This window comes from Podarcis erhardii, assembly GCF_964252035.2.
Source record: "Podarcis erhardii genome assembly, chromosome: 16".
Taxonomy (NCBI): domain Eukaryota; kingdom Metazoa; phylum Chordata; class Lepidosauria; order Squamata; family Lacertidae; genus Podarcis; species Podarcis erhardii.
The window spans coordinates 25104118-25127850 of record NC_138514.1 but is presented as its reverse complement, the minus strand read 5'-3'; the positions used below and the strand labels follow the sequence as shown (position 1 = coordinate 25127850).

Below are 23733 nucleotides of genomic sequence, written 5' to 3'. Positions count from 1 at the left end.
CAGCCAGGTCGCTGAGCATCTGTGGGTCAAGTTGAACTGTGGAACTCGCTCCCACAAGATGTAGCAATGGCCACCAGCTTGGATGGCTTTAGAAGAGGACTAGGCAGATTCATGGAGGAGGAGGAGGAGGAGGAGGAGGAGGAGGAGGAGGAAGCTATCAATCATGGCTACCAATTCTCCTTCCCCTAGCAGAGGCAGTCTGCCATGGGGATAGTTGTTGTGGCCAATGTGTAGACAGAATGCTTGACTAGGTGGGTCTTCTTAGGTTCTGCTAGGTGGCTTTCAAAAGATGGAAGTGCACGATAAGTTCTGCTGATGAGGAGCTCACGGTGGGTGTGCAGCTACAGACCCCCCATCCTGCTTTTTCTTTGGTGGGGCAGTCTAAGTCCAAAAAAGGGGCTGTCTTCTGCAAAGGACGGCACCTGGCTTGGCATTCAGTAGGTCCCAGGTTCAGGCCTCCAAATTGGTTTCTCCAAGCAGGGCTGGGAGAGGCTTCCTCTCTGAAAAGTCTCTGCAGACGCTGCTGCAAGTCAGTGTAGACAATACTGGGTGCATCTGTCTCAATATAAGCTTTCTATATAATATTTCCGTGGCTCGATAAGTGGCCAAAGGGCAGAGATGTTGTTGCAAAGGCAGATTAGTGGATTTGGAAGAGGGGGATTAATGGGGCATGCAGGCAGATGGTTATATTGTACGCTTGTGAAAATATACCATTAATTTTTATTTTATTTTTAATGTCAGCAGGGGCTCATGACATTCCCAAACAAATGTGTCCCTCCCATCCAATTTCTCTCCAACTTTCCTACCCCACCCCCAGTCACAAGCTCCTGTGATGGAGAGACGCATCAAAAAGTCATGGCACATCCCCAAATGTACCATCATGGACAATGGTCTTCGGAGAAGCGCTGGTTCTCGGTTCATGTGGGAACCCTGTGCCGTGTCAAGCCTGCTGAGAGATGTGTTTCCTGGGTTTTAGATGACCCTTGGGGTGTGTCCCTTCCAACTCTGTCATTCTGTGAGTCTATGTTCCATCCACAGGCCCCTTCCTACTCCCTCTCGCCTCTGAATGTAGTACCACAATCCTGCTTTGTCCCCACCCTAAAGGGTTCTTAGGGTAGCAGCAGAAGATATGGGATGACCCAGAGCACCTTGGCCAACCACCATAAAGGATACTGATGCTATAAGAGGGCCAGTGTGTGCAGTGGTTAGGGAGTCAGACTCAGACCTGGGAGAGACCAGGATTCAAATCCCTACTTGGCCAAAATGTTCACTGGGTGACCTTGGGCCATTCTCTGTCTTCTCTCAGACTAGACTACCTCACAAGATTGTTGTGTGGATCATATGATGAGGAGGAGAACCATGTACATCACCATGAGCTCCTTGAGGCATAAATGCGATAATTGAAATAAATAAATGCAGTGCTGCTTCGTAGAGTCATCTGGATATGGTGACAGCCCAGACCAGGCATAGGCAAACTCCGGCCCTCCAGATGTTTTGGAACTACAATTCCCATCATCCCTAGCTAACAGGACCAGTGGTCAGAGATGATGGGAATTGTAGTCTCAAAACATCTGGAGGGCTGGAGTTTGCCTATGCCTTGTCTAGACCCTCTGAACATTTCAAGGCTGACCTGCAAGTTCAGCGCAGTTCCTGATCCCCCAACCAAACTCTCCAATGCTCTGGAGAGTAACTGAAGTGGTGTGAAAGAAGAACATGGCACATGGCCTTGAGGAATGAGAAGTGGGCTGTGGGCAGCCATCTGCCAAAGATTATTTAGCTGTGATTCCAGCACTGAGGGGGGTTGGGCTAGATGACCCTTGGGGGTCCCTTCCAAGTCTACAATTCTATGATCCTGTTCTGATGCACTCCATCAAAAGCCAGGTTGTGCAGTGTATCAATGCCCCCATTCCTCCACACAGCAGACTTAGTGAGGTGGAGGGCAAATCCATGACACAGGCTTCCCCATTTCCCACGCGCCCCCCATCCTTGTGCTATGACTTCTGCAGTTGTCCAGTGGTGGCAATACGACACTCAAGAATCTCCTTTGCCAACCCTTGCTGGGTGAGAATCTACTTCAGGGGTGGGAAACCTCCAACCCATGAGCCAAATTGGGCCTAACTAGGGTCCCTCTGTCAGGGATTCCATCTGTCCCATCTGTCAGGGATTCTTTAGGTGACTCTGGGGGCGGGCGGTGTCCCTTCCAACCCTACAATCCCATGGCATCCAGCCTCAGCCAATTAGCGGGCCTTCAAAGTGCTTTCCAAGCCCTGGAAGGTGCTTTGAAGTCCCTGCAATCATCGCCTGACGAAGGGGCCCGCCACATTCACCACTGGTGGAGAAGCATCACCACTTCCAGCGCTGATTTTGGGCAAGATTGCGCTGATTTCGGGCAAGATCTCAACCAAATGGACACCATCTTGTCCCAAGTTGGTGGTATTGCTTCTCTGTTGTTGGGGGGGGGGCAGCTGTGTGGCAGAGGTGGGCGGAGCCAAAGGCACAAAGTGGGCGGAGCCAGAGGCAAAGCTGGGCTCACCCAACAGCAGTGACCTTCCTTTGATGTCTTTACGGCCAAATTCTCCCTTGCTTGTGAAGCTCCCGTCCACTTCAACAGAGCTGACCCCAAACCACATCCTATATTGTTGTTTTCTCTCCTGTTAAGGAACAACTCCTCCCTCAATCCCCCTCTCATCCCCTCCCCAGCTGCAGGCATGGCTATTTATGCTCACAACAACATCACCCCTTTGCCAGGTGTGGGGCACAAGGCCACATGGCCCTTTGGGGTCAATAGTGTCGTTCCAAATGGGGGGTGCATTCCTCCCCCCCAAAAAACCCACATTTTGCTTTCCCACAGACACAAGGCAAGGGTCTGAGACAAGGATGGGTTAGAAAGAAAATAATTTATGTAAAAATGCACGGACGCCAGACAAAACACAGGTCTCCAGGAGAGAGAGAAAGAGAGAGAGAGAGAGGAGAAGGAGGTTGGTGGCGCAGCCCCAGGGTGGGGGGCGGGTGGGAAACACTGCGCGGATCTTCGGCCGGGAAAGGGGACCTCGGTCGCTCACTCCATAGAACAGTCGCTGCAGCAGAGTCTCAAAGATGAGGAGTCCCTCCTTGGTTCCCCCAAAAAGATGGCGGCAAGCAGAACAAGGGAATTGAAACACTAGGCTTAGATTCACCATCAGGGAAACCAAGGCAGAAGGCGGCTGAGACAGTGCAGGGGGTTGGGCTAGATGACCCTTGGGGTCCCTTCTGACTCTACAATTCTATGTTTCCCATTATGTTGGTCTTGACCCTTGATCTTTTGTGGGGGGCTCATGGCTGAAGATGCCAACAGAGGGAGGGGAGTGCAGAATAATACCCCAGACAACTGAAAGGCCAACCCATGGGTTGTGTAGGCAGAGCTTATGGTTTGGGTGTGATGCATGTAGAGGCGTACTTAAGAGTCCCCTGGGCCCTTGGCAAGGAGCTGTATCAGCAGCCCCCATAGGGGAAAAAAAACACACCACTTTACTGCAATTGCCACATTAGAAATTACAGTGGTGCCTCGGTTTTCGAGCATCTCAGAAGCCAAACGTTTCAGTTTTCGAACGCCAAAAGCCCGGAATTGCTTCCATTTTCAAATGTGCCTCAGAAGTCAAATGGCTTATGCTGCGTGTTTTTCAATTTTTCCAATTGAACTTGCACTTTGCGCCTCAGTTTTCAAACGTTTCAGAAGCTCAACGGTCTTCCGGAATGGAATACGTTCAAGAACTGAGGTACAACTGTACTACATTTTACACAGCCCAAGTACTCAAAGCAGAAGGGAGGAAAAAACTGCATGCCTTCGTGCCACAGTGCAAGACGGACAGGAGGCTTCTCCTGGAAATGATCTCGCCTTGACAGCGGCCTGGTAGGTGATTTTTGCCCCGCCCCCCCCCCACTTGTTTGGTCTACGTTGCTGGTGGGGTCTGGCTTCGCCAACCCCTAGGTACACCTCTTTCTGTGGTGTGTGTGTGTGTGTGTGTGTGTGTGTGTGTGTGTGTGTTCCCCTGTCCTTTGGCCGAGTGACAGGAATTCCAACTCCAGGGAGCAAAAGGGCAGTCACGGAATGTTGGCAAACTGCAACTCTCGTTGAGAAAGTGAGAGGTCAGTTTAGTTGGGGATCGAATGCAAGCAGCGCACGGTTGGCTGGAAAGGGGCAGAAGAGGAAGGCGGCTAAGAGCAGAGGAGATCCAGAACGGGGTAAGAAGCTAGCAGCCCGAGAGAAGGAAAAGGGTTGTGGGCTAAGAAGCGTGGAGATCAGGAAATCACGAAAGGACGGGGCAAGATATGAGAGAAAGAGGGATGTGGAAAAGAAGGCATTAAAGGAGCTGAGGGAGGACTTGGGTAGCAGCAAGGTAGGTGGGCTGTACATGCTTCTTGAACAGAAGGAGAGGGTGGGCATATGAGCTTCAGAGACTGACAGGCTACAGACCAAAGAGGCAGAGAAAGCCACTAGGGGGAGCTGGAATTCAATCTACCGGTTGGAATTAACCAAAGCAAACTCATGCTGGTGAGTCCCTGGGATGACCACCTCCAACCTGGAAGCACCCAGATGTTCTGGACTAAAACTCACGCAGCCCATAGCCTGTGGAACTCCCTCCCACAGGAGGCAGTGATGGCCACCAACCATGATGGCTTTAAGAGAGGGTTAGACAAATGAATGGAGGAGAAAAGGGCTACTGAAGGCTACTAGTCACAATGGCTGTGCTCTGCCTTCAAGGTTGGAGGCAGTGATGCTTCTGAATACCAGCTGCTGGAAACTCCCATAAAAGAAAACATCTGGAGGGAAGCAGCTTAGCAGGGGCTGCCCTAGCGGAATGGTTACTGATCCCTCCTTCTTACGGAGGGAGACCTCTCTACCCTTGATCACTTTTAGGGTACTCAGCCTGAGGACAGGGCCTGTTATTGCGGTTGATCTCTTATCTAGTTAGTTCATAAGATTTATACATCCCTTGATTGCAAAACAAAGCAAGACATCACACCCGGTTTACAGAAAGAATTAAAACAATAAAAACATCAGCGGTTAAAAAGAGCTATTGAAAAATAATTAAAATCAACAATAAGCTGAAAACCAGAATAAAGCACACATCAATGTTCTGTGTGCCTGGGTAGGCTTGCCTAAACAGAAATGTTTTTAGCAGGCCACCAGAAAGGGTACATCAAAAGTCAAACAGTACAGCCTAAGTCAAGAGGCAGGGAGTTCCAAAGTGCGGAACAGGCATTATATGCTGTTCCAAAGTGCGGAACAGGCATTATATTTCCGCAAAACTAAGTGGTGCTGTGGGTTATACCACAGAGCGTAGGACTTGCCGATCAGAAGGTTGGCAGTTCAAATCCCCCCGACGGGGTGAGCTCCCATTGCTCGGTCCCTGCTCCTGCCAACCTAGCAGTTCGAAAGCACGTCAAAGTGCAAGTAGATAAATAGGTACCGCTCTTGCGGGAAGGTAAACAGCGTTTCCGTGTGCTGCTCTGGTTCACCAGAAGCAGCTTAGTCATGCTGACCACATGACCCGGAAGCTGTACATCGGCTCCCTTGGCCAATAAAGCGAGATGAGCGCCGTAACCCCAGAGTCGGCCACGACTGTACCTAATGGTCAGGGGTCCCTTTACCCTTTACGTTTTTAAGCAGTCAAGTGGGTGTATAAGGGGTAAGGTGATCCTGCAAGTAAACTGGTCCCAAGTTGTTGGGTTTGTTTGTTGTTGTTTTTGTAACCCTTTAAGAGTAAAGGGGTGGGGGGCAGGCAGTTTCTTAAAAAAAAATAATGCTCCAAATAAACCAATGGATTTCAATTGTGAATAATTTATTTAAGTTGCAAAATGGTGGCCTGTTGTGGTTTTAATAAACTCAAGTCCTGCTTTGGGGGGGCGGGGGCTAAAACAATAGTGTTTTTTGGTTTTTTTTAATAAAAAAAGAAGAGATAATGATCTTGGAATCGTAGGCAGCGCTAACCTTCCTGCAGAATCCTTCTCTCTCTCTCTGTCTTACACCCTCGCCCCAGCTGGGGGCACTCTCCATCTCTCCGCCTGAAGCCTGTTATTAGGGTGGAGGGGGCAAGAGCATGTTATTGAGATCGGCAAGAGCATGTTATTGAGAGCATGTTATTGAGATCCGTCCCAGAGCGGGGGCATATCTCCCCCACTCCCTGATCCCGCCAGCCCCAGATAACACATGCAAGCGCACACAGGCTAACGGCTTACTTGCGATTCCGCTCTTTGACCACCATCCTGGTCATGCTCTGGATGCACTGCGCCCGGTAGTTCTCGTAGTGGGTCTCCCGCGTCACGTCCTTCAGGTCCTGCATGTGGGTCCTCACCAGCATGGTCCGCAGCTTGACAAAGTCGCAGTGCAGAGGGTTCTCCACTGTGCGAGAGAAGGCAGCATTAGCGGGCGAAACTCCCCACCACATGACAGGGTAACGGTGCAAATGAAGACGCCTTTAAAAGTGTGTTGTTGGGGGGTGGGATTGTACAAATTCATGGGGGATAGAGAAGTCTGGTTATTGTGTGGCTACTAGCCATGATGCTCCTGAATAGCATTTCCTGGAAGCCGCAAGAGTGTAGAGGGCTCTTGTGTTTGAATCCTGCTTGCGGGTTTCTCACAAAGGCATCTGGTCAGCCACTGTGAGAACAGGGTGCTGGACCCAGGAGGGCTTTTCTTATACAGTGGTACCTCGGGTTAAGTACTTAATTCGTTCCGGAGGTCCGTACTTAACCTGAAGCTGTTCTTAACCTGAAGCACCACTTTAGCTAATGGGGCCTCCCGCTGCTGCCACGCTGCCGGAGCACAATTTCTGTTCTCATCCTGAAGCAAAGTTCTTAACCTGAAGCACTATTTCTGGGTTAGTGGAGTCTGTAACCTGAAGCATACAGTGGTATCTCGGGTTACATACACTTCAGGTTACATACGCTTTTTGCCTCCAAATTCGAGATGAGTGGCTTTCCTTGCAGGCACAGCAGAACCAGCACAATCTAGGAAGGGCTCTGTTGGTTACCTTCCACGATGCCCCACGGATACAGCCTCCCACGGATCCGCCGGCCTTTCGTCTCCACCACCGTGTTGCTCCCAATGACAGCGAAAGGGATGCTCTCCTGGAAGAGAACAGGGGCAGTCAGCGGCCTCATGGCATTGCAAAGAATACAAGTGGCTGTTTGCAAAATAGTAGGAGCACAGAAACAGGGAAGGGATGGCTCAGGAGGTTTCTGGCCAGGGTCACTTTGAAAAGCATTCATTTGTAAATCTGCTCCATCCATGTTTTTAAAAATATATATTTATATTCCACCTTTAAGGAGTTCAAGGTGGCACCTCCTCATTTAATCTACACAACAACCCTGTGAGGTTGGTTAATCTGAGAGGCAGTGACTGGCCCAAAGTCACCCAGTGAGCTTCAGAGCTGAGTGGGATTCGAACCCTGCTCTCTCCTAGTCCAACACTCCTAGTCCAACACTCTAACCGCTACACCACCCCTGGCTCTCCATTTCCACCTTAACGGAATGTTAGGTGGTCATGTGGCAGAACACCTGCTTGGCGTGCAGAAGGTCTCAGGTGCAATCCCCAGCGGCATCCACAGGTAGGGCTGAAACCTGAAACCCTGGAGTAGCTGCTGCCAGTCAGTGCAAAGAATACTGAGCTAGATGGGCCAGTGGTTTAACACCACATAAAGCTGAATTTCAATGTTCTTACATTTACACACACACACACACACACACGTATAATCTTCAGTATTTAAACAGGCATTTCAACACATATTTTTTCACAAAATATATCCTCCCCCTCACCTTGAGGGCTTGATCCTGAAGCTTGAAATCCTCATCTTCATCCGAATCACATTCAGGAAACTGGTAGATACGGATCCCAAACTGATCAATTTCATCGCGGATCTGAAGAAGAGGAACTTAAAATTTATACGCAGCTCGATTGTAAAGAGCAAACAAACTTCAAAACACTTTACACACACAAAAAAAGATTTTTTGAAATTTATATTGCCAATAAGAAAAACTAGCAACAACCATCTAAGACATTCGAAAAGTTAAAATAATAGACTCTAAAAGCAGATTAAAACTCGCTTCAGCTTTCTAAACGTTTTGGTGGGCTTGTCTAAACAAAAATGTTTTTAGCAGGTGCCAGAAGAGGGCAGTGAAGGCGCTTTGCCTGATATCAAGAGGCAGGGAGTTCCAAAGTGGAGGTGCCATACAACTAGATCCGGGTTCTAAAAAATGCAGAACGAGTATTACATGGCATCTGTTCCACCAATTGAGTGGGTGTGCATGGGGTAAACACATTCCTAGAATCCTAGAACTGTAGAGTTGTAAGGAACCCAAAGGGCGATCTAGTACCCACTGCATCTGGTTGGCCACTGTGAGAAGAGGTTGCTGGAGCAGGCCCTTTGGCCTGATAGTAGCCACGAGGCTCTGCAGATGCTCCTCTGGCTGGCGTGAGAGGATCTCAGGTCACAGCAGATATCCTGGGACAAAGGCGCTTCTCCTGAACTTCCCACCACCCGGAAAAGCAGGCAGGGCCACCAGGAAAAAGGTTTTTAAATATACTTTTAACAAAAAACCAGAGGCTTTTTTGTTAGGTATATTTGGAGACTAAATTCCTAAAAAAGATGTAAATTTGTTTATGTATGCTACAACGGCAGCAAGGATACTTTTGGCCCAGAAATGGAAGCAGCAGGAACTTCCAACAATGGAAGAATGGCAGACTAAGATGATGGAATATGCAGAACTGGCAAAGCTGACGGGAAAGATCCGAAATCAGTGCAATGAACTGTTTGAAAAGGACTGGAGTAAGTTTATACAATATACGAAAGAAAATTGTAAACATTTGAAAATGTTTGTAGGTTTGAGTTGAAATATTTTGTAATGTTAATATTGGGACCTGGTTTACATTTAATGAGGTAAATTTTATGAAGAAAGAAAGAAGGTAAATAAGTGGTTATAGAAATGCTAAGATGTGATTATTTATGAAAGCCAGAGAGTGGGATGGGGGGAAGTCAAAGCTCAGTTTGAACATTGTTTTTTGGTTATGAGATTATGTAATGGAATGTGATTATGGTAAAATGTAAACTCATTGAAAATATTGTTTAAAAAAAGGAAGGTCTTCATCTCCCCTCCCCGCTCCCAATTCCTCACCTTGTTCTTCATCCGCTCGATCTCGGAAGGCATGAGAGTGTCCGCTTTGGCTAGAACGGGAACGATGTTGACTCGCTGGTGGAGAGCCTTCATGAACTCGACATCCAGCGGCCGCAGCCTGGCAAGGAGAGACAGGGCAAGTCTCAAGTGTATAGCACACACACACACACACACACTGCTTGGGGAAGACTCAGTGGCAGAGCAACATGCAGAACATCCCAGATTCATTCGCCAATGGCATCTCCAGGTAGGGTTTGGAGACACTCCTGCCTGAATCCCTGGAGAGCTGCTGCCAGTCAGTGTAGACAAAACTAAACAAGAGGAGCCAATGATCCGACTAGCATAAGGTAGCTTCCTAATTAATCCAGCTCTCTCTTCTCATAAGGACTAGAATCTTTGTTTTTAGGGGAAGGTCTGCAGCTCAGTGGTAGAGCTTGGGAGACAGACCCCTGCCTGATAAGCCTGGAGAGCTGCTGCCAGTTAGTGTAGACAGCACTGAGCAAGACAAGCCAATGGTCAGACTCAGTATAAAGCAACTTCCTGTGGCCCTAGGCTTAGTTTCTGTTTAGTTTTTTTATTAGGTGGTTTATAAAATTTTCAAAACACAGTAAGGAAAACTTCAAAATTGTGTTTTCTTTGCTGCATAATGTGGTCCAAGATGCACACTGAGGTCTTAACTGATTGTTTTGCAACATCACCAAGTTTTGTCTTTCTATTCAAATTATTTCATTGAATCGTAGAATTGTGAAGCTGGAAGGGACCCCAAGGTTCATCTAGTCCAACCCCACATGGCTTGGACGTTTTGCAACAATTTTGGACAGATCCGTCAGTTTCAGCATCTCATCTGCCCAATTTTTAGTCAAGTTCTGCAATCATCCCATGCCCCTACCAGAGCCCAGGCAGGCCAGACTCAGTTCGTACCCGTGGCCAAAGGGCGAGATGAAGTAGAGGCAGCAATGGACACGGTTGTCCAGGATGTTCTTCCGGTTCAGGCCGCTCTCGTCCCTGAAGTACTGCTCAAACTGCTGGTCTACATAGTCAGCCACCGGCTTCCAGCTGCAGAGGGAATTGGGCAGGCTTTAGAGAGCAAAGAGTCACCAATGTGGTGCCCACGGGCACTAGGGTGCCCACCAGCGTTTCACATGGCACCCACAAAAGGTGTGAGTAAATATCCTGAGTTCCCCCAGCCCCATACCTAATCAGAATCTAGGCAAGTCATCTGCTATGGCTTCTGTATTTATTTGTTTGTTTGTTTGTTTGTTTGTTTGTTTCCTTGCTTGCTTGCTTGCTTGCTTCTCTACTGTTATTATAATCATGTTTTTGTCTGTTTTTACCATAGCAACTCAAAGCAGCTTACAACTATTTTAAACAAACCAACACAAGCAGACATTAAAAGCAACATTAAAAAAAATTTAAAAGACAATTGTGTTTTGAAAAATTACATTAAAACATTTCGCCCAAACGAAAAGGACTTAGATAATTAAAAGCTAAAGACCTGGTGTAAAAGCAGTGGCGTAGTGTGGGGGGTGTAGGGGGGGCCGGCCGCACCGGGTGCAACATCTGGGGGTTAGGGGGCGCAAATCCACGGGTTAGGGGGCGCAAATTACTTGCCTTGCCCCGGGTGCTGACAACCCACGCTACGCCACTGTGTAAAAGGAAAGCTTTGTATTTCCTATTTTATATGTATATTCATAATTTAGATTTATATCCCACCTTTTTCTTTCCAATGAGCTCAAGCTGGGCTACATTACTCTCTCTTGCTCCTCATTTAATCCCCACAACAACCCTATGAGGTTGGTTAGGTTGAGATGCAGGGGCTGGGCCTTCAAGGTCACCAAGTGAGCTCCAAGGCCAAGTGGGGATTTGAACCCTGGTCTCCCAGGTCCAATTCTGACACTCTAACCAGTACACTATGCTGGCTCCCTTGGCTTCTGTAGTTTCCTGTCCTGAGCCATTTTTTAGAAAGATCGCCAAAATCTACACTTCCAACAAGGGTTGCCATGAGTCCAAATTTTCTGTGATTTCCGCCCAGACGCTATTTCCGAATTTCACAGGGCTGCCTGTGAAGATGGTTCATAAACTTCAGCTAGTGCAGAATTTGAACATATTACACTGATCCTGGTCCAACTGCACTGTCTACCAATTAGCTCCAGGCCCAGTTCAAACTGCTGGTTTTGACCTATAAAGCCTTAAACAGCTCAGGACCGCAATACCTCAAGGATCACCTCTTTCCAGATGAACCTACCCAGACCCTGAGATCATCTTCTGAGGCCCTTCTTCATGTGCCTCCTCCACGAGAAGTTTGGAGGGAGGAAACATGAGAACGGGGCCTTCTCTGCAGTGGCTCCCTGTTCGTGGGATGCTCTCCCCAGGGAGGTTCACCTGGTGCCTTCATTATACACGTTTAGGCCCCAGAGAAAAATGTGACATCCAAAGCCATTTTAAAATGTGTTGGGGAGGGGACTTTATTTGGGTTTTTTTAAAAAAAAAAAATTATGATGTATTTTGTGTTTTTATATTGTGATTTTATGTTGTAACCACCCTGAGACTTGTGGGTATAGGGCAGTATACAAATTCGATAGTTAGTTAGCTAATAATAATAATAATAATAATAATAATAATACAGTCGTACCTTGGAATCCATTCCAGAAGTCCGCTCGACTTCCAAAATGTTCGGAAACCAAAGTGTGGCTTCTAATTGGCTGCAGGAAGCTCCAGCAGCCAATCAGAAGCTGCGGAAGCCCCGTCGGACATTTGGGTTCCAAAGAACATTCGCAAACCAGAACACTCACTTCCGGGTTTGCGGCGTTCAGGAGACAAAACATCCGAGTACCAAGGCATTCGGGATCCAAGGTACAACTGTAATAATAATAATAATAATAATAATAATAATAATAATAATAATATTCAGGCCCTAGATGCAGTGGCGTAGCGTGGGGGGTCCAGGGGGGGCTGGGCGCAACATCTGGGGGTTAGGGTTAGGGGGCGCAAATCCACGGGTTAGGGGGCGCAAATTACTTGCCTTGCCCCGGGTGCTGACAACCCACGCTACGCCACTGCCTAGATGAACCCGTTTCACCGGCAGATCAAAGCACTGCAGCTCTCGCCTGGATCCTGCTCTCATGGGATTTACCTGCCTCACAGCCAGTTAGACTTTGTCTTCCACATATTATTTTTATCCCTCCTTGGCCCCCACCCAAAGGTCAATGGCTTAATGGGATTCCCTCCAAGCAGCTCTGCTGAGAATCTGCCAGGGCTAATTCCTCTCTGCTTCTCTGCTGCCCCCCAACCCCCTGGAAGGTGGCCGTACCACTCTGTGTTGTTCAAGGCATCTCCAAAGCCTGGCGTGTCCACGATCGTGAGGCGCAGTTTGACGCCCTTCTCCTCAATGTCCACTACATGCTTGGTGATCTCCACCGTCTGGAGGATCCGTTCTGGCCGTGGGGAAGATGGAAGGAAGGAGTTCAGAACATGGAGGGTTTGAGGAGGAGGAGCAGGGGGCCCAGAGGGAGTAGGAGAGGATACCTCACCCTCAAACACTGAGAATCCCTCTCTGCCAAGAACATAACCAACAAATCTGGGCAGGATGCGTCCAACCAGGTCAACGTTCTGGGTATAAGAAGCAGTGGCTTTCCCATCCTCCTCACTGCTTCATCACCAGCATCTAAGTATTGGAAGCAGACTATTCCTAAACATGGAGGGTTTCTTTAGCTGTTACAGATAGCAGTCGCTGGCTGGCATGACCCCCATGAGAACTGCCTTGCAGGGGTCTGCTGAGCCCAGAAAGGCCTGTAGCTCAGAGTTACAGCACCTGCTTTGCATCCAGAAGGTCCCAGGTTGCATCCCAGGTAGGGCTGAGAGTGCGTCCTGCGTGACACCCTGCTGCTGCCGGTCAGTGTCAACAATACTGAGATAGGTGGATCCATGGTCTAGCTTGATATATGTTGCTATGTCTTAAGGGAAAAGCCATAGCTCAGTGGCAGAGCATCTGCTTGGCATGTAGGAGGTCCCAGCTTCCACTCCCACTGGCATCCTCCAGGTAAGTCTGGAAGAGATTCCCCGCCTGAAATCCTGGACAGCTGCTGCCAGTCAGTGCAGACAATACAGACCCAGTAGCCTGACTTGGTAGAAGGCATTTTCCTATTCCATTGGGAGCCAGCCAGATCCCCCTGTGTGGCCTGAGAGCAACACCCCCACCTGCTCCCCCAGTTTAGCGCTTCCGCTGTGTCAGAACAGGGGCAAAGGCTGGTCCAGAACTCCCACCAACCGACTGACCTACCTTCGGCATTTAAGAGTTTGCGGTCTTTATACAAGTCTGTGAGGAAAAGGCTGTTCACCAGGGTGGACTTCCCAAGCCCGGCCTCTCCTGCGAAGAGAAAGTGGAGGGGGAGCAAGTAAGATCACTCAACAGGAAGGTGGATCCTTAAGAATCAGACTTTGGGGAAGAAAAGGAAAAGTGCAGACCAACGATAGCTTTTTAAATAAAGAGAACAAGCTCAGGCCATGTTCAAGGTGGTACTATTTAATATTAAAAACTTGGGACCAGTTTACATTTGAGGTCGCCTTATCCCATATGTGCCCACTTGACTGCTTTGATCTGGCCCTCAAAGGACCTGTTGATGGCATTTTACCATTGTACTGTGGAGAGTGTATTAACTTATGGTCTCTGTGTGTGGTTTGGGAGCTGCACAGCCAGGGGAAAAACAATGCTGTCCAGGGTTGTAAAGACTGCAGAGAGAATAACTGGGTGCACTCTTCCCACCTTAGATCAAATCTATGCTTCCAGGTGCCATAAGAAAGCTGCAGAGATAGCGCAGGATAGTACACACCCCAGAAATGATCTCTTTCAGCTTCTGCCTTCTGGAAGAAGGTACAGGGTTATAAAGACTAGGACTAGCCGCCTGAGAAACAGTTTCTACCCAAATGCAATTCTGGTTCTAAACGCAGTATAAGGAGTCTCTATAGTATATTGTATTTTAAAATGGGGTTTCAGAGTTTTTAGGAGTTTTTGAATGTCTTATGTAGATTTTTCAATTTCATTGTTCTGTATGGGACAATGACAATAAATATATCATATCGTATCGTATTGTATCGTAAATACATTGGATATCCACAAGTTCTAGTGTCATGGGGGGGGGCTTTCTCTATCCTCTTTTCTCATGCCATGCCTAATTCCACACACTTCCATCATATCTCCTTCTACTCACCTTTCCTCTCACCTTAAAAGCCCATTTCCTCATAAGGGAGTTACTAGTGTGGATGACTATGAGGGAAAAGGTTAAGGCATCCACCCTGGGGTGGCAGCTTTGCCCTCTGATGTGCCACCACCCTCTGCCAGCCGCAATTTCCATCCTGATCCGGTACTGGCCAGAACGCAGTCCCCAGAAGGTCTGTGAACCACCCAAAAGTGTGTTGGAAGTGCTCCTAAATGTACAGCTTCAACATAAGTTGGCAGAGGGCTAGAAACTTGATAGCCTGTTTTAATCAGAATTCATTGTCGTGCATTGCACTGGATCTACCTTGAAATATTCATGCGTAACTGAGAAGGCAGGAAGTGGGAACAACTGCCCCCCCTCAAGTGCCCTGGTACCTGCAACCATGAGAGTGAAATCGAAGCCCTTCTTCACAGACTTCCGGTGGACTTGATTGGGGAGTGTGGCAAAACCCACATACTCTTTGTCGTCCTGGAAGGAGGGAGAGAAGGAAGGAAGGAAGGAAGGAAGGAAGGAAGGAAGGGGAAATGTGTGGTTAGAAGAATCTCAGAATTCCAAACAGCTGGAGCAAGTCAGTCCAAACCACTTATTCATATACTTCTTGTTGTTTACTAGCCATCCTATCCTTGAGAGGCCTGGCCTGGTAAAAGGTTTGAAAGACCCTGCAACAAAAATCATATGCTATATATTGCCTAAGAGAGAAACACCACCTAACTGGACAGTCCTACACGCATCCACTCTGAAGAAAATCCCATGGAGTTCAATGTGTGCTGGGTATACTCCACATGCTATATTTCTACCATCTCCAGCGAGGTCCTCCCAGAGATCACCCGTGAGATTTATCAGTTTATTTAGAACACTTCTTAGCCACCCTTCAGCCAAAGCTTCCACCAAGGCAGGGTGGGCAAAAGTGTGAAGGAGATGAATTCGCAGGATGGTTGAAAAACACGTTAACATAACAAATGACAGGAAGGCAAAAGAACGCATATGCCATGCCCACGAAAGCTAAGCACCCGCCATTTTAAGAAATCTAAACTGGGTTGAGGAACCTGCACTCAGAAGACTGGGCAAGCTTGTTTTCTGCCACTACAGAGGGCAGGATCCATACAAGACTACTCAAATGACAAGAAGATTCTGACTAAACATTAGGAAAGGCAAGAGCTGATTGACAGTGAGGCAGACTACCAGGGAAGGTGGAAGACTCTCGTTCATTGGAGGTTTTTAAAGAGAGGTTGGCCATCTACTGGCGATTCCTGCATTGCAGAGGGTTGGTCTGGATAACCCTTGGGGGTCCCTTCCAATTCCACGGTTCTATGAACCTCAGGAGATGAGGCTAAATATGCCCACCTCAACACCAAGAAGTTTGGAGCTGGTTGTGTATGGGAAGCTTGAGAGAAGGAAAGCCAAAGTGAGATCCAGGAGAGGGGGTGTTTGCCATACCTCATCAGACTCATAGGGGTCCAGCCTGCCCCAGGGGCTTCTTGGACGGGATGGGCTGGGGGGCGTTGGAGCGGCCATGTGCTGCTTCAGATCCAGAGGCCGGGGGCGGTGGAAGCCCTTCTGCTCCTTCTCTTCCGAGGCCTCGTCGGGGAGGGTCCTGAGCGCTGCACTGGGGAACATCTCGGGCTCTGCGCCGCCACCGCTGCGGCCCCTGTCCTTCCAGGCCTCTCCCGGCTCCACACGGCGGAAGCCCTCCTCAGCCGGGTAGTCGTTGAGGAAATGGACCAGCTCGGCCTCCTCCGAGTCTTCCTTCAAGAGGTGCTTTATCTGAAGCAGCAGAGGAAGAGAACAGGAAATGCACGTAAACACAGGGTTTAAAATGGGAGTTTATCATGGGAGTAAAATGTGGGGGTCACAACCCTTCAAGCCTGCTTCCAGTTTTCTGAGGTTAAAGAACCACACAGGTGGTATCGTCCTCCTTTGCAAATGTCAAAACTCTTTCTTTCCAAAACAGGTAATTGTTGGATGGGTTGTGATAAACTTGGTACATGTTTATTATGGGAATATAAGTTGGCACAAGATTTTTGAGATTTAATTTTGACAGAAATGATTAGTATTACTATAGAGAATATAGGTTTGTTGTCCACACTCAATGTTACTGAATATTTTTGTTGATAGCAATGTACATATATAGTCAAAAGAACTGGTCTTATAGATGATCTTGGCAGCTCAAATAGTTATGGCAGCACAATGGAAAACAGTCCAAAATCTTACACTGGACGCTTGGTATAACTCTGGAATACAGCTAGAATGGAGAAAATTATGCATAATTTGATATTTCAACAAGGACCAGAACCTCAAGGTGCTTTTTAATATGATTTAGCATTCCTTTGTTATGAAGCAAAACCATCAATTTCAAGGCAACCCTCATCACAAGTCTGGCAAATCTGGAACTATGCTTGATAATCAGAGAACGCTAATGTTTTTTTCTTGGATTTGGCTATTATAACCCATGTGCAACTGTACTCATTCTATGCACCTATTTTATAGTTTTGTTTTCCATCTTTTGATTTTCATCTGTTGTTATAACAGTTCTCTCAGTTTTATGTACATTATTAAATGAAACAAACAAACTTTATAAAAGAAAAAAATGTGATCTGTTTATTTTCCTGATCTTGGTGCAATGAACTTTCTTCAAACTTTCTTTCCAACCAGGGCCGGCTCTAATGTTAGGGAGAGGGAAGCGGCTGCCTCAGGAGGCAAAATGTGAAGAGGTGGCAGTGAGGTCTGCAGGACAAGGCACCACTTGCCCTGCCCAATACTCCCCTGAGTTAGCACTGCACTCCCTGGTGTGGACAATGATACTGCCTGGTCACTATTGTTGAAGTCAGATACAACTACCAGTCGCATCACCTCATTTCCATCTAAGACAGCAAAATGTCTTGGGCCAATGGCACTTCTAGCTACCTGCAGCCTTCAGATCATGGCACAACTTTTGTTTAGGAAGCCCCACTGCCAATTCATGTCATGTCTCCCAAGTGCTAATGGTAGCAGTGTTGTAGCCACAGCAATCTTGGTAGACCTCTTTTTTTCTTTTTGTTCCAATTCAGGAGTCTTGCAAACACTGGGTCTGCCAAGATCGCATCTTGGGTCATTTCCCTGCTCCCATCTCCCAACCCGAAGATATCAAATTGTAACTTATTCATTCTATCTTACCATATAAATAAAATTGGAAGGCTCTTATCACGCAGCAGTTTCCGTAGCTGCCAATAGGGGGCCGCACCAACTCCAGCATTATGACAGAGCAGGACGTAAGAGAGGGCACAGCCATCGTGGCTAGTAGCCTTTGACAGCCCTCTCCTCCATGAGTTTGTCTAGTCCCTTTTTAAAGGCATCTAAGCTGGTGGCTAAGGGACACGGGTGGCGCTGTGGGTTAAACCACAGAGCCTAGGACTTGCCAATCAGAAGGTCGGCGGTTCGAATCCCCACGACGGGGTGAGCTCCTGTTGCTCAGTCCCTACTCCTGCCAACCTAGCAGTTCGAAAGCACGTCAAAGTGCAAGTAGATAAATAGGTACCACTCTGGCGGGAAGGTAAACGGCATTTCCGTGCACTGCTCTGGTTCACCAGAAGCAGCTTAGTCATGCTGGCCACATGACCCAGAAGCTGTACGCCGGCTCCCTCGGCCAATAAGGCGAGATGAGCGCCGCAACCCCAGAGTCGGTCACGACTGGACCTAATGGTCAGGGGTCCATTTACCTTTAAGCTGGTGGCTATCACTGACCCCTATGGGAATCAGTTCCACAGTTCAACTACGCGCTGCGTGAAAATGTACTTCTATGATTGTATGATTCCTTTCATGTGTCCTGAATCTTCCAACATCCAGCTGCAACGGATGTCCCGAGTTCGAGTGTTATGAGAGAGGGAGTAAAACCTTTTTCTAGACACTTTCTCCATTCCATCCATAATGATAACCTATGGAGGTCCATGAGGCCTCTATCCCTGATGAACACAAACCCACAGTGATAACCAAAACCCCAGCATTAAATCCCATAACAATAATACCATAGCAGTGCAGCGTTTATATCGACGCCCGTCGGCAAAATAGGGGTGGAGGCAGAGAAATGACAGGAAGCAGAAGGAAACATGTAGCTGCAGTCAACTTTGCATGCACCCCTTAATTCTGGAATTAATTCCAGAAATTCTCCAGCTTAAATTCATACTCATAGAATTATAAATTCGGAAGGGACCCAAAGGGCCATGCAGGAGTCACAGCTAAATTGAGGAAGAGTCAGTGAGAGGAGCAAGGAAGGAATGCAACAGGAAAATCCGTGGTGCTTATTTGCATCTTCCAAACATAAAGAACTGTTGGGTCAATCAAGGAAGGAAAGTGGGTTAGGCCGCAGGAGAAGCTAAGACAGCTTGAATCAGGGATCCATGGAGGAAAATCCAGAAGGCTCCCTCTCCCCACATGCCAAGGTCTTACTGCTTGCTCCCTGGGGATCCTGGCAGGCTCTTCTGGCTGCCCAGGGAGGCCAGGATCAGCACCCTCCTCTCCTGGAGCACCAGCAAAGGGCATTTCTGCTGGGCAGGGTTGGGTCTCTGTGAAGTCATCCTGGGCTGGCAAGGTCTCTTCCACCTCTGCAGCCTGAGTCGAGAGTACAGGGCAGGGCACAGGAAGAGAGGCGAGAGAAGTGGTTGGGATGGCAAAAAAAGAGGGACAGAAACCAGAAGATGGAGCAAAGTTAAAGCAGATGGAAACGTCTCAGACCCAAACCACACACCGGGGGGAGCGAAGGCAAGAGGATGTTTTCATTCCATAATGGTTGTTGTCATAGATCAGGAACCAATTGCAACCCTCCAGATGTTTTGAACTCCAGTGCTCGCCATGCCTGGATGTCAGCCTTTTTGTCCCTTTTCGAATCATAGAACTTTAGAGCTGGAAGGCACCCCAAGGGTCATCTAGCTCAACCCCCGGCAATACAGGAATCACAGCTAAAGAAACCCTGAAATGTGGCCACCCAACCTCTGCTTAAAAACCTCCACCACCTCCCAAGGGAGTCCATTCCACTGTCAGGCCGTTCTTGCCATCAGAAAGCTGTTCCTGATGTTGAATCTCCTTCCTTGTCATCTGAATTGATTGGTTCTGGTCCTCCCCTCTGGAGCAGCAGAAAACAAGCTGGCTCCATCTTCCACATGATGGCCCTTCCAGTATTTGAAGCTGTCTCTCCTGTAACATGCCATGCTGAATTTTATAAACTTCCACCATGTCACCTCTTACTCTGCTTCTTCACCTAAGTCCTTCAGTTAGAAAACCTCCTCCTTGCCCCCAAGCCCTTCAAACATTTGTTGCCGCTTTACACCAAATCAGGCAATGGGCCCATCTACCTCAGTACTGTCCCCACTGACCGGCAGCAGCTCTCCACAATTCCAAGTGGGGGTCTTTTTCTCAGCCCTATTCAAAGATGCCCGGGAACAGACCTGGGACTGTCTGCGTGTAAAGCTATACTATTACACTATTTAGATCATTTGTTCGTCTAGTTCAGGGTCAGCCACCTTTTTCAGCCGAGGGCTGGTCCACCATCCTTCAGACCATGTGGTGGGCCGGACTATTTTTTTTTGGGGGGGGGGGGGAATGAACAAATTCCTATGCCCCACAAATAACCCAGATGTATTTTAAATAAAAGGACACATTCTACTCATGTAAAAACATGCTGATTCATGGGCCGGATTGAGAAGGCGACTGGGCCGCATCTGGCCCACGGGCCTTAGGTTGCCTACCCCTGACCTAGTTCAGTGCTGCCTACACTGACTGGCAGAGGCAGCTCTCCAGAGTTTTAGGCAGGGAATCTCTCCCTGAGCCCTACCTAGAGGTACCAAGGAACCTCCTGCATGCCACAAAGACGCTCTATCCCTGAGCTACAACCCTTCCTTTGTATAAAAAGAGAACTGTATACTAATCTGATCATTGGTTCATCTAGCACAGTGTTGTCTACACTGACTGGTAGCAGCTCTCCAGAGTCCCAGGCAAACTGTCCTTATCAGCTGGAAATTCTGGAGACTTTTTTCATGCTTTGCAACTGCAGGATGGGCCCCCTCTGCCCAAAAAGAGGCGGCTGTTGCCATTTGATGCAGGACCGGCAGGAGAGGCGGCAAGCCTCAGCCGTGGGGTGGGGCAAGGCCAGAACGAGGTCAGGATGGCTCCCTCCTCTCCCCCCCCCCCAACAATGCACCATCTGGAGAGGGGCTCTGCTCATCCACCCTAATCAATTTCACTCATTATGTCTGCCTAATTGCCGCGTCCCAGATCCCAGCCAAACTCGCCGACTCTGACCTTGGAGAGGTCGCAAAGTGGTGAGCGACTGCTTTAGGCCCATGCGGTTGAGCAACCAAACACACACCCGACAGATTCTGCGCTCCTGCTCTCTCTTTGAGCAGAACCTTCTTGCGAGAACATCAAGCTTCTAGACCTCAGCTTTTTCCTCTCTACCTCTCCATCCCAGATTTCGGTCTCCTCCCTTTTGCAGTTCCCAGGACCTATGCCTACTGGGAACCAGCCCCAGTTGGGCCCATCAATGCATGAAATCCTAGTCAGAAAGAGTTAGGACCCAAACAGCGCTCTCTGCCTTTGCAATCTTCAGGGACTGGTATACAGAGGCATGCTTCCTTTGAATGGGGGGGAGCGTTCTAGCTAGTCGCCATGAATAGCCTTATGAACATAGAAAGATCCTTGCTGGATCAGGCCAGCGGCCCATCTAGCCCAGCATCCTGTTCTCACAGTGGCCAACCAGAGTCCCCAGTGGGAAAACCTCAAGCTGGACCCGGGTGCAAGCACACTCTCTCCTCCTGCGACTTCCAGAAACTGGTGCTCAGAAGCATCACTGCCTCCAACTGTGGAGGTAGATCTCAGCCACAATGGCTAGCAGCCATCAATAGCCCTCTCCTCCTCTGTGAATTTTTCCAATCCTCTTTTCAAAGCCATCCAGGTTAGTGGCCATCACTGCCTCCTGGGGCAGGGAGTTCCACAGGACTTCCTTTTATCTGTCCTGAATCTTCCAACCTTCTGCTTTCATAGCATGTCCCTGAGTTTCTATTGCAGAAAGGGAGAAAGACTTTCCTCTCTCCACTTTCTTCATGTCATGCATAATTTCTTAACACGTCCATCATGTCTCCTCTTCCTCCTTTAAAAAGTCACAAACACAGAAACTCCACCCCCCCCTTTCTTCTTACTGTCTACTGAATGTTGGTGTAAATTGCTAAGGGACTTCTTGTCTGTGAGGCAATACATAAATCTAACTAATCTAATAAACAAAAGCCAATAATGTTTCCTGCCGCGAACAACCTTTCGCCAAGGAAGACACACTCTTGGAGCAGAATTCCCAGAATATGGTTGGTGCAGGCAAATCTGTCAATTTCAGTTTATCTTAGCTTCTCACTTGTACATTTCAGTTCTCCATAAATGCATGTCTGTTTGCGAACATTTTTTTTTTAAGTCCCTGTGAAAATCCATGAAAATTTCTCCTTCATATGCAATTCAAAGCAATTTCTCTTCATATAATGCATCTTTGCTTGCAATTTTCACCAACAGATGCATTCTTATGCACACTTTGCCTTATATAGTATATTCATTTTTCTACACATTACTTGGCTGAAGAACTTCATTGCTAAAAACTCAAGGGGCGAATTTTGAAAGACTGTTGCAATTCAGTTTGCACATTGTTTCACAAAAGTGTGAATTCGTTACGTCCACCTTTCAATGCAAACTAAATCGGATTTCCCCCCACGTCCCTAGTGAGGGCCACCACATGGACCACACATACCATGTACACCCCCTTAGGTTCCAGCAGGAAAGAAAGGCAGGATATGAACATTTCAAAAATTGAATAACTGAATAAAAGTCGAGAGAGGTAGCTGCACTCTGCAAAAGTGAGATCCTGTGAAATGAGCTTTCATGGACCAGAACCAAAACCGCCGAGGCTCTCAGAACAAGAGTCAGAAATGGCCACCGGTCAGGAATTCCTGCATTGCAGAGGGTTGGACTAGATGACTTTGGAGGTCCCTTCCAATGCTACAATTATATGATTCCACTCAAAATCCTTAAAGGACATAAAGGACATATCTGCATCCAGAGTGCATGGGCTCATTTATCCACCTAATTTAGGTCAGCTTCAAACTGTAAGCAACATTAAATTTAAAGGCGGGGGGGGGGTTGAGAAGGGCAGAAGATCGGGTGCAGAAAATCTCCCTACTACGCCCCTGGCCCCCAGAGAGTGGAGACTTTGCTTCCCTTGCCCCCCCCCCCCGAGCCCCGAAAGGAAAGAAGGTGCTGCCCCTGATAGTGCCAGATCCAGCCCCAGAAACTGGGCATCCTCCTCTCCGCCTGCTCAGTACCTTTTGATCATTCGTTGGCTCTGGTATGGACGAGGCCATTTTCCACTCTGATGCGAGATCTAGGCTGCAAATGGAATATTTTGCTACAGGGCTTGTAAGATCAGGGGAGAGTGCAGTGGGATGGGCGCGGGGGGGGGGGAGAGAAAGAGCATGCCTTTCATTTGCATGGCCACATCCCAGCAATGGCTGCATGTCCTTCGACCTGCCTGGGGGCAGCTGTTTTGGAACAGCGTGCAATGGAAAGGGTTTCCGACATTGGTGCTGGGTGGCTGGGGAAAGGAAGCCAGTGCTTACTGCCGGCTTCCATTCGTTCAGTTTGATTCCAAATCCTCTGAAGGAACAATACAGGAGCATCTCTGAGCATATGCAGAGTGCCCTGCACTTGCCAGTGAACTGGCCTCAGCCAGAAGAGTGATAAAGTTTCAAAAGCGTGGAGCTATCAGGACTTGAATGTGGATCACATCCCTGGTCTCTGAATGCCCTTCTTCTAGCAGGAGGACTGAGTTAACAAGAACGTAAGAAGCACCTACTGGATCAGGCCCCCGGCCCATCCAGTCCAGCGTCATGTTCACACAGTGGACAACCAGATGCATGTGGGAAATCAGCAAGCAGGACAGGAGCTCTTCCGGTAGCTGGTATTCAGAAGCATTGCTGCCTCCCAATTGTGGAGGCAGAGAATAGCCATTATGGCTAAGAGATGCTGATAGCCCTTTCCTCCTCCATGATTTTATCGAATCCTCTTTCAAAGCCATCCAAGTTGGTGGGCATCACTGCTTCATGTGGCAGTGAGTTCCACAGTTTAACTATGCATTGCATGAAGAAGGACTTTCTTTTATCCGTCCTGAATCTTCCAGCATTCAGCTTCATGGGATGTTGACAAATTATGGTGGTTATGAGAGAGGAAGGAAAACTTTTCTTGATACGTTTTTCTACATGCCAGGCATCATTTTATAAACTTCTATCATGTCTCAGCATTTTTCTAAATTAAAAAGTCCCAAACACTGCTACTTTTCTTTACAGGAGAGTCATTCCATCCC

General features: G+C 48.1%; 1 protein-coding gene across 4 annotated transcripts in view; it reads right to left on the bottom strand.

Annotated features, from left to right (window-relative positions):
* Nucleotides 1-23733, bottom strand: part of LOC309331532 (septin-4-like) — a 52155-nt gene that overhangs the window by 2538 nt on the left and 25884 nt on the right. Inside the window, exons 2-11 of one of the 4 annotated variants that reach the window (XM_081843770.1) lie at nt 15807-16133; nt 14744-14837; nt 13433-13519; nt 12464-12587; nt 10075-10209; nt 9154-9271; nt 7798-7899; nt 7014-7110; nt 6220-6382; nt 5802-6052 (exon numbers count right to left, since the gene is read on the bottom strand). In XM_081843770.1, the coding sequence (XP_081699896.1) occupies nt 6004-6052; nt 6220-6382; nt 7014-7110; nt 7798-7899; nt 9154-9271; nt 10075-10209; nt 12464-12587; nt 13433-13519; nt 14744-14837; nt 15807-16133 (1296 nt within the window). In that variant the 3' untranslated portion in view covers nt 5802-6003. Of the gene's footprint in view, nt 1-5801; nt 6053-6219; nt 6383-7013; nt 7111-7797; nt 7900-9153; nt 9272-10074; nt 10210-12463; nt 12588-13432; nt 13520-14743; nt 14838-15806; nt 16134-23733 lie in introns of those variants that run through there. The other 3 variants (XM_081843769.1, XR_014151887.1, XR_014151886.1) reach the window with 3 other exon arrangements.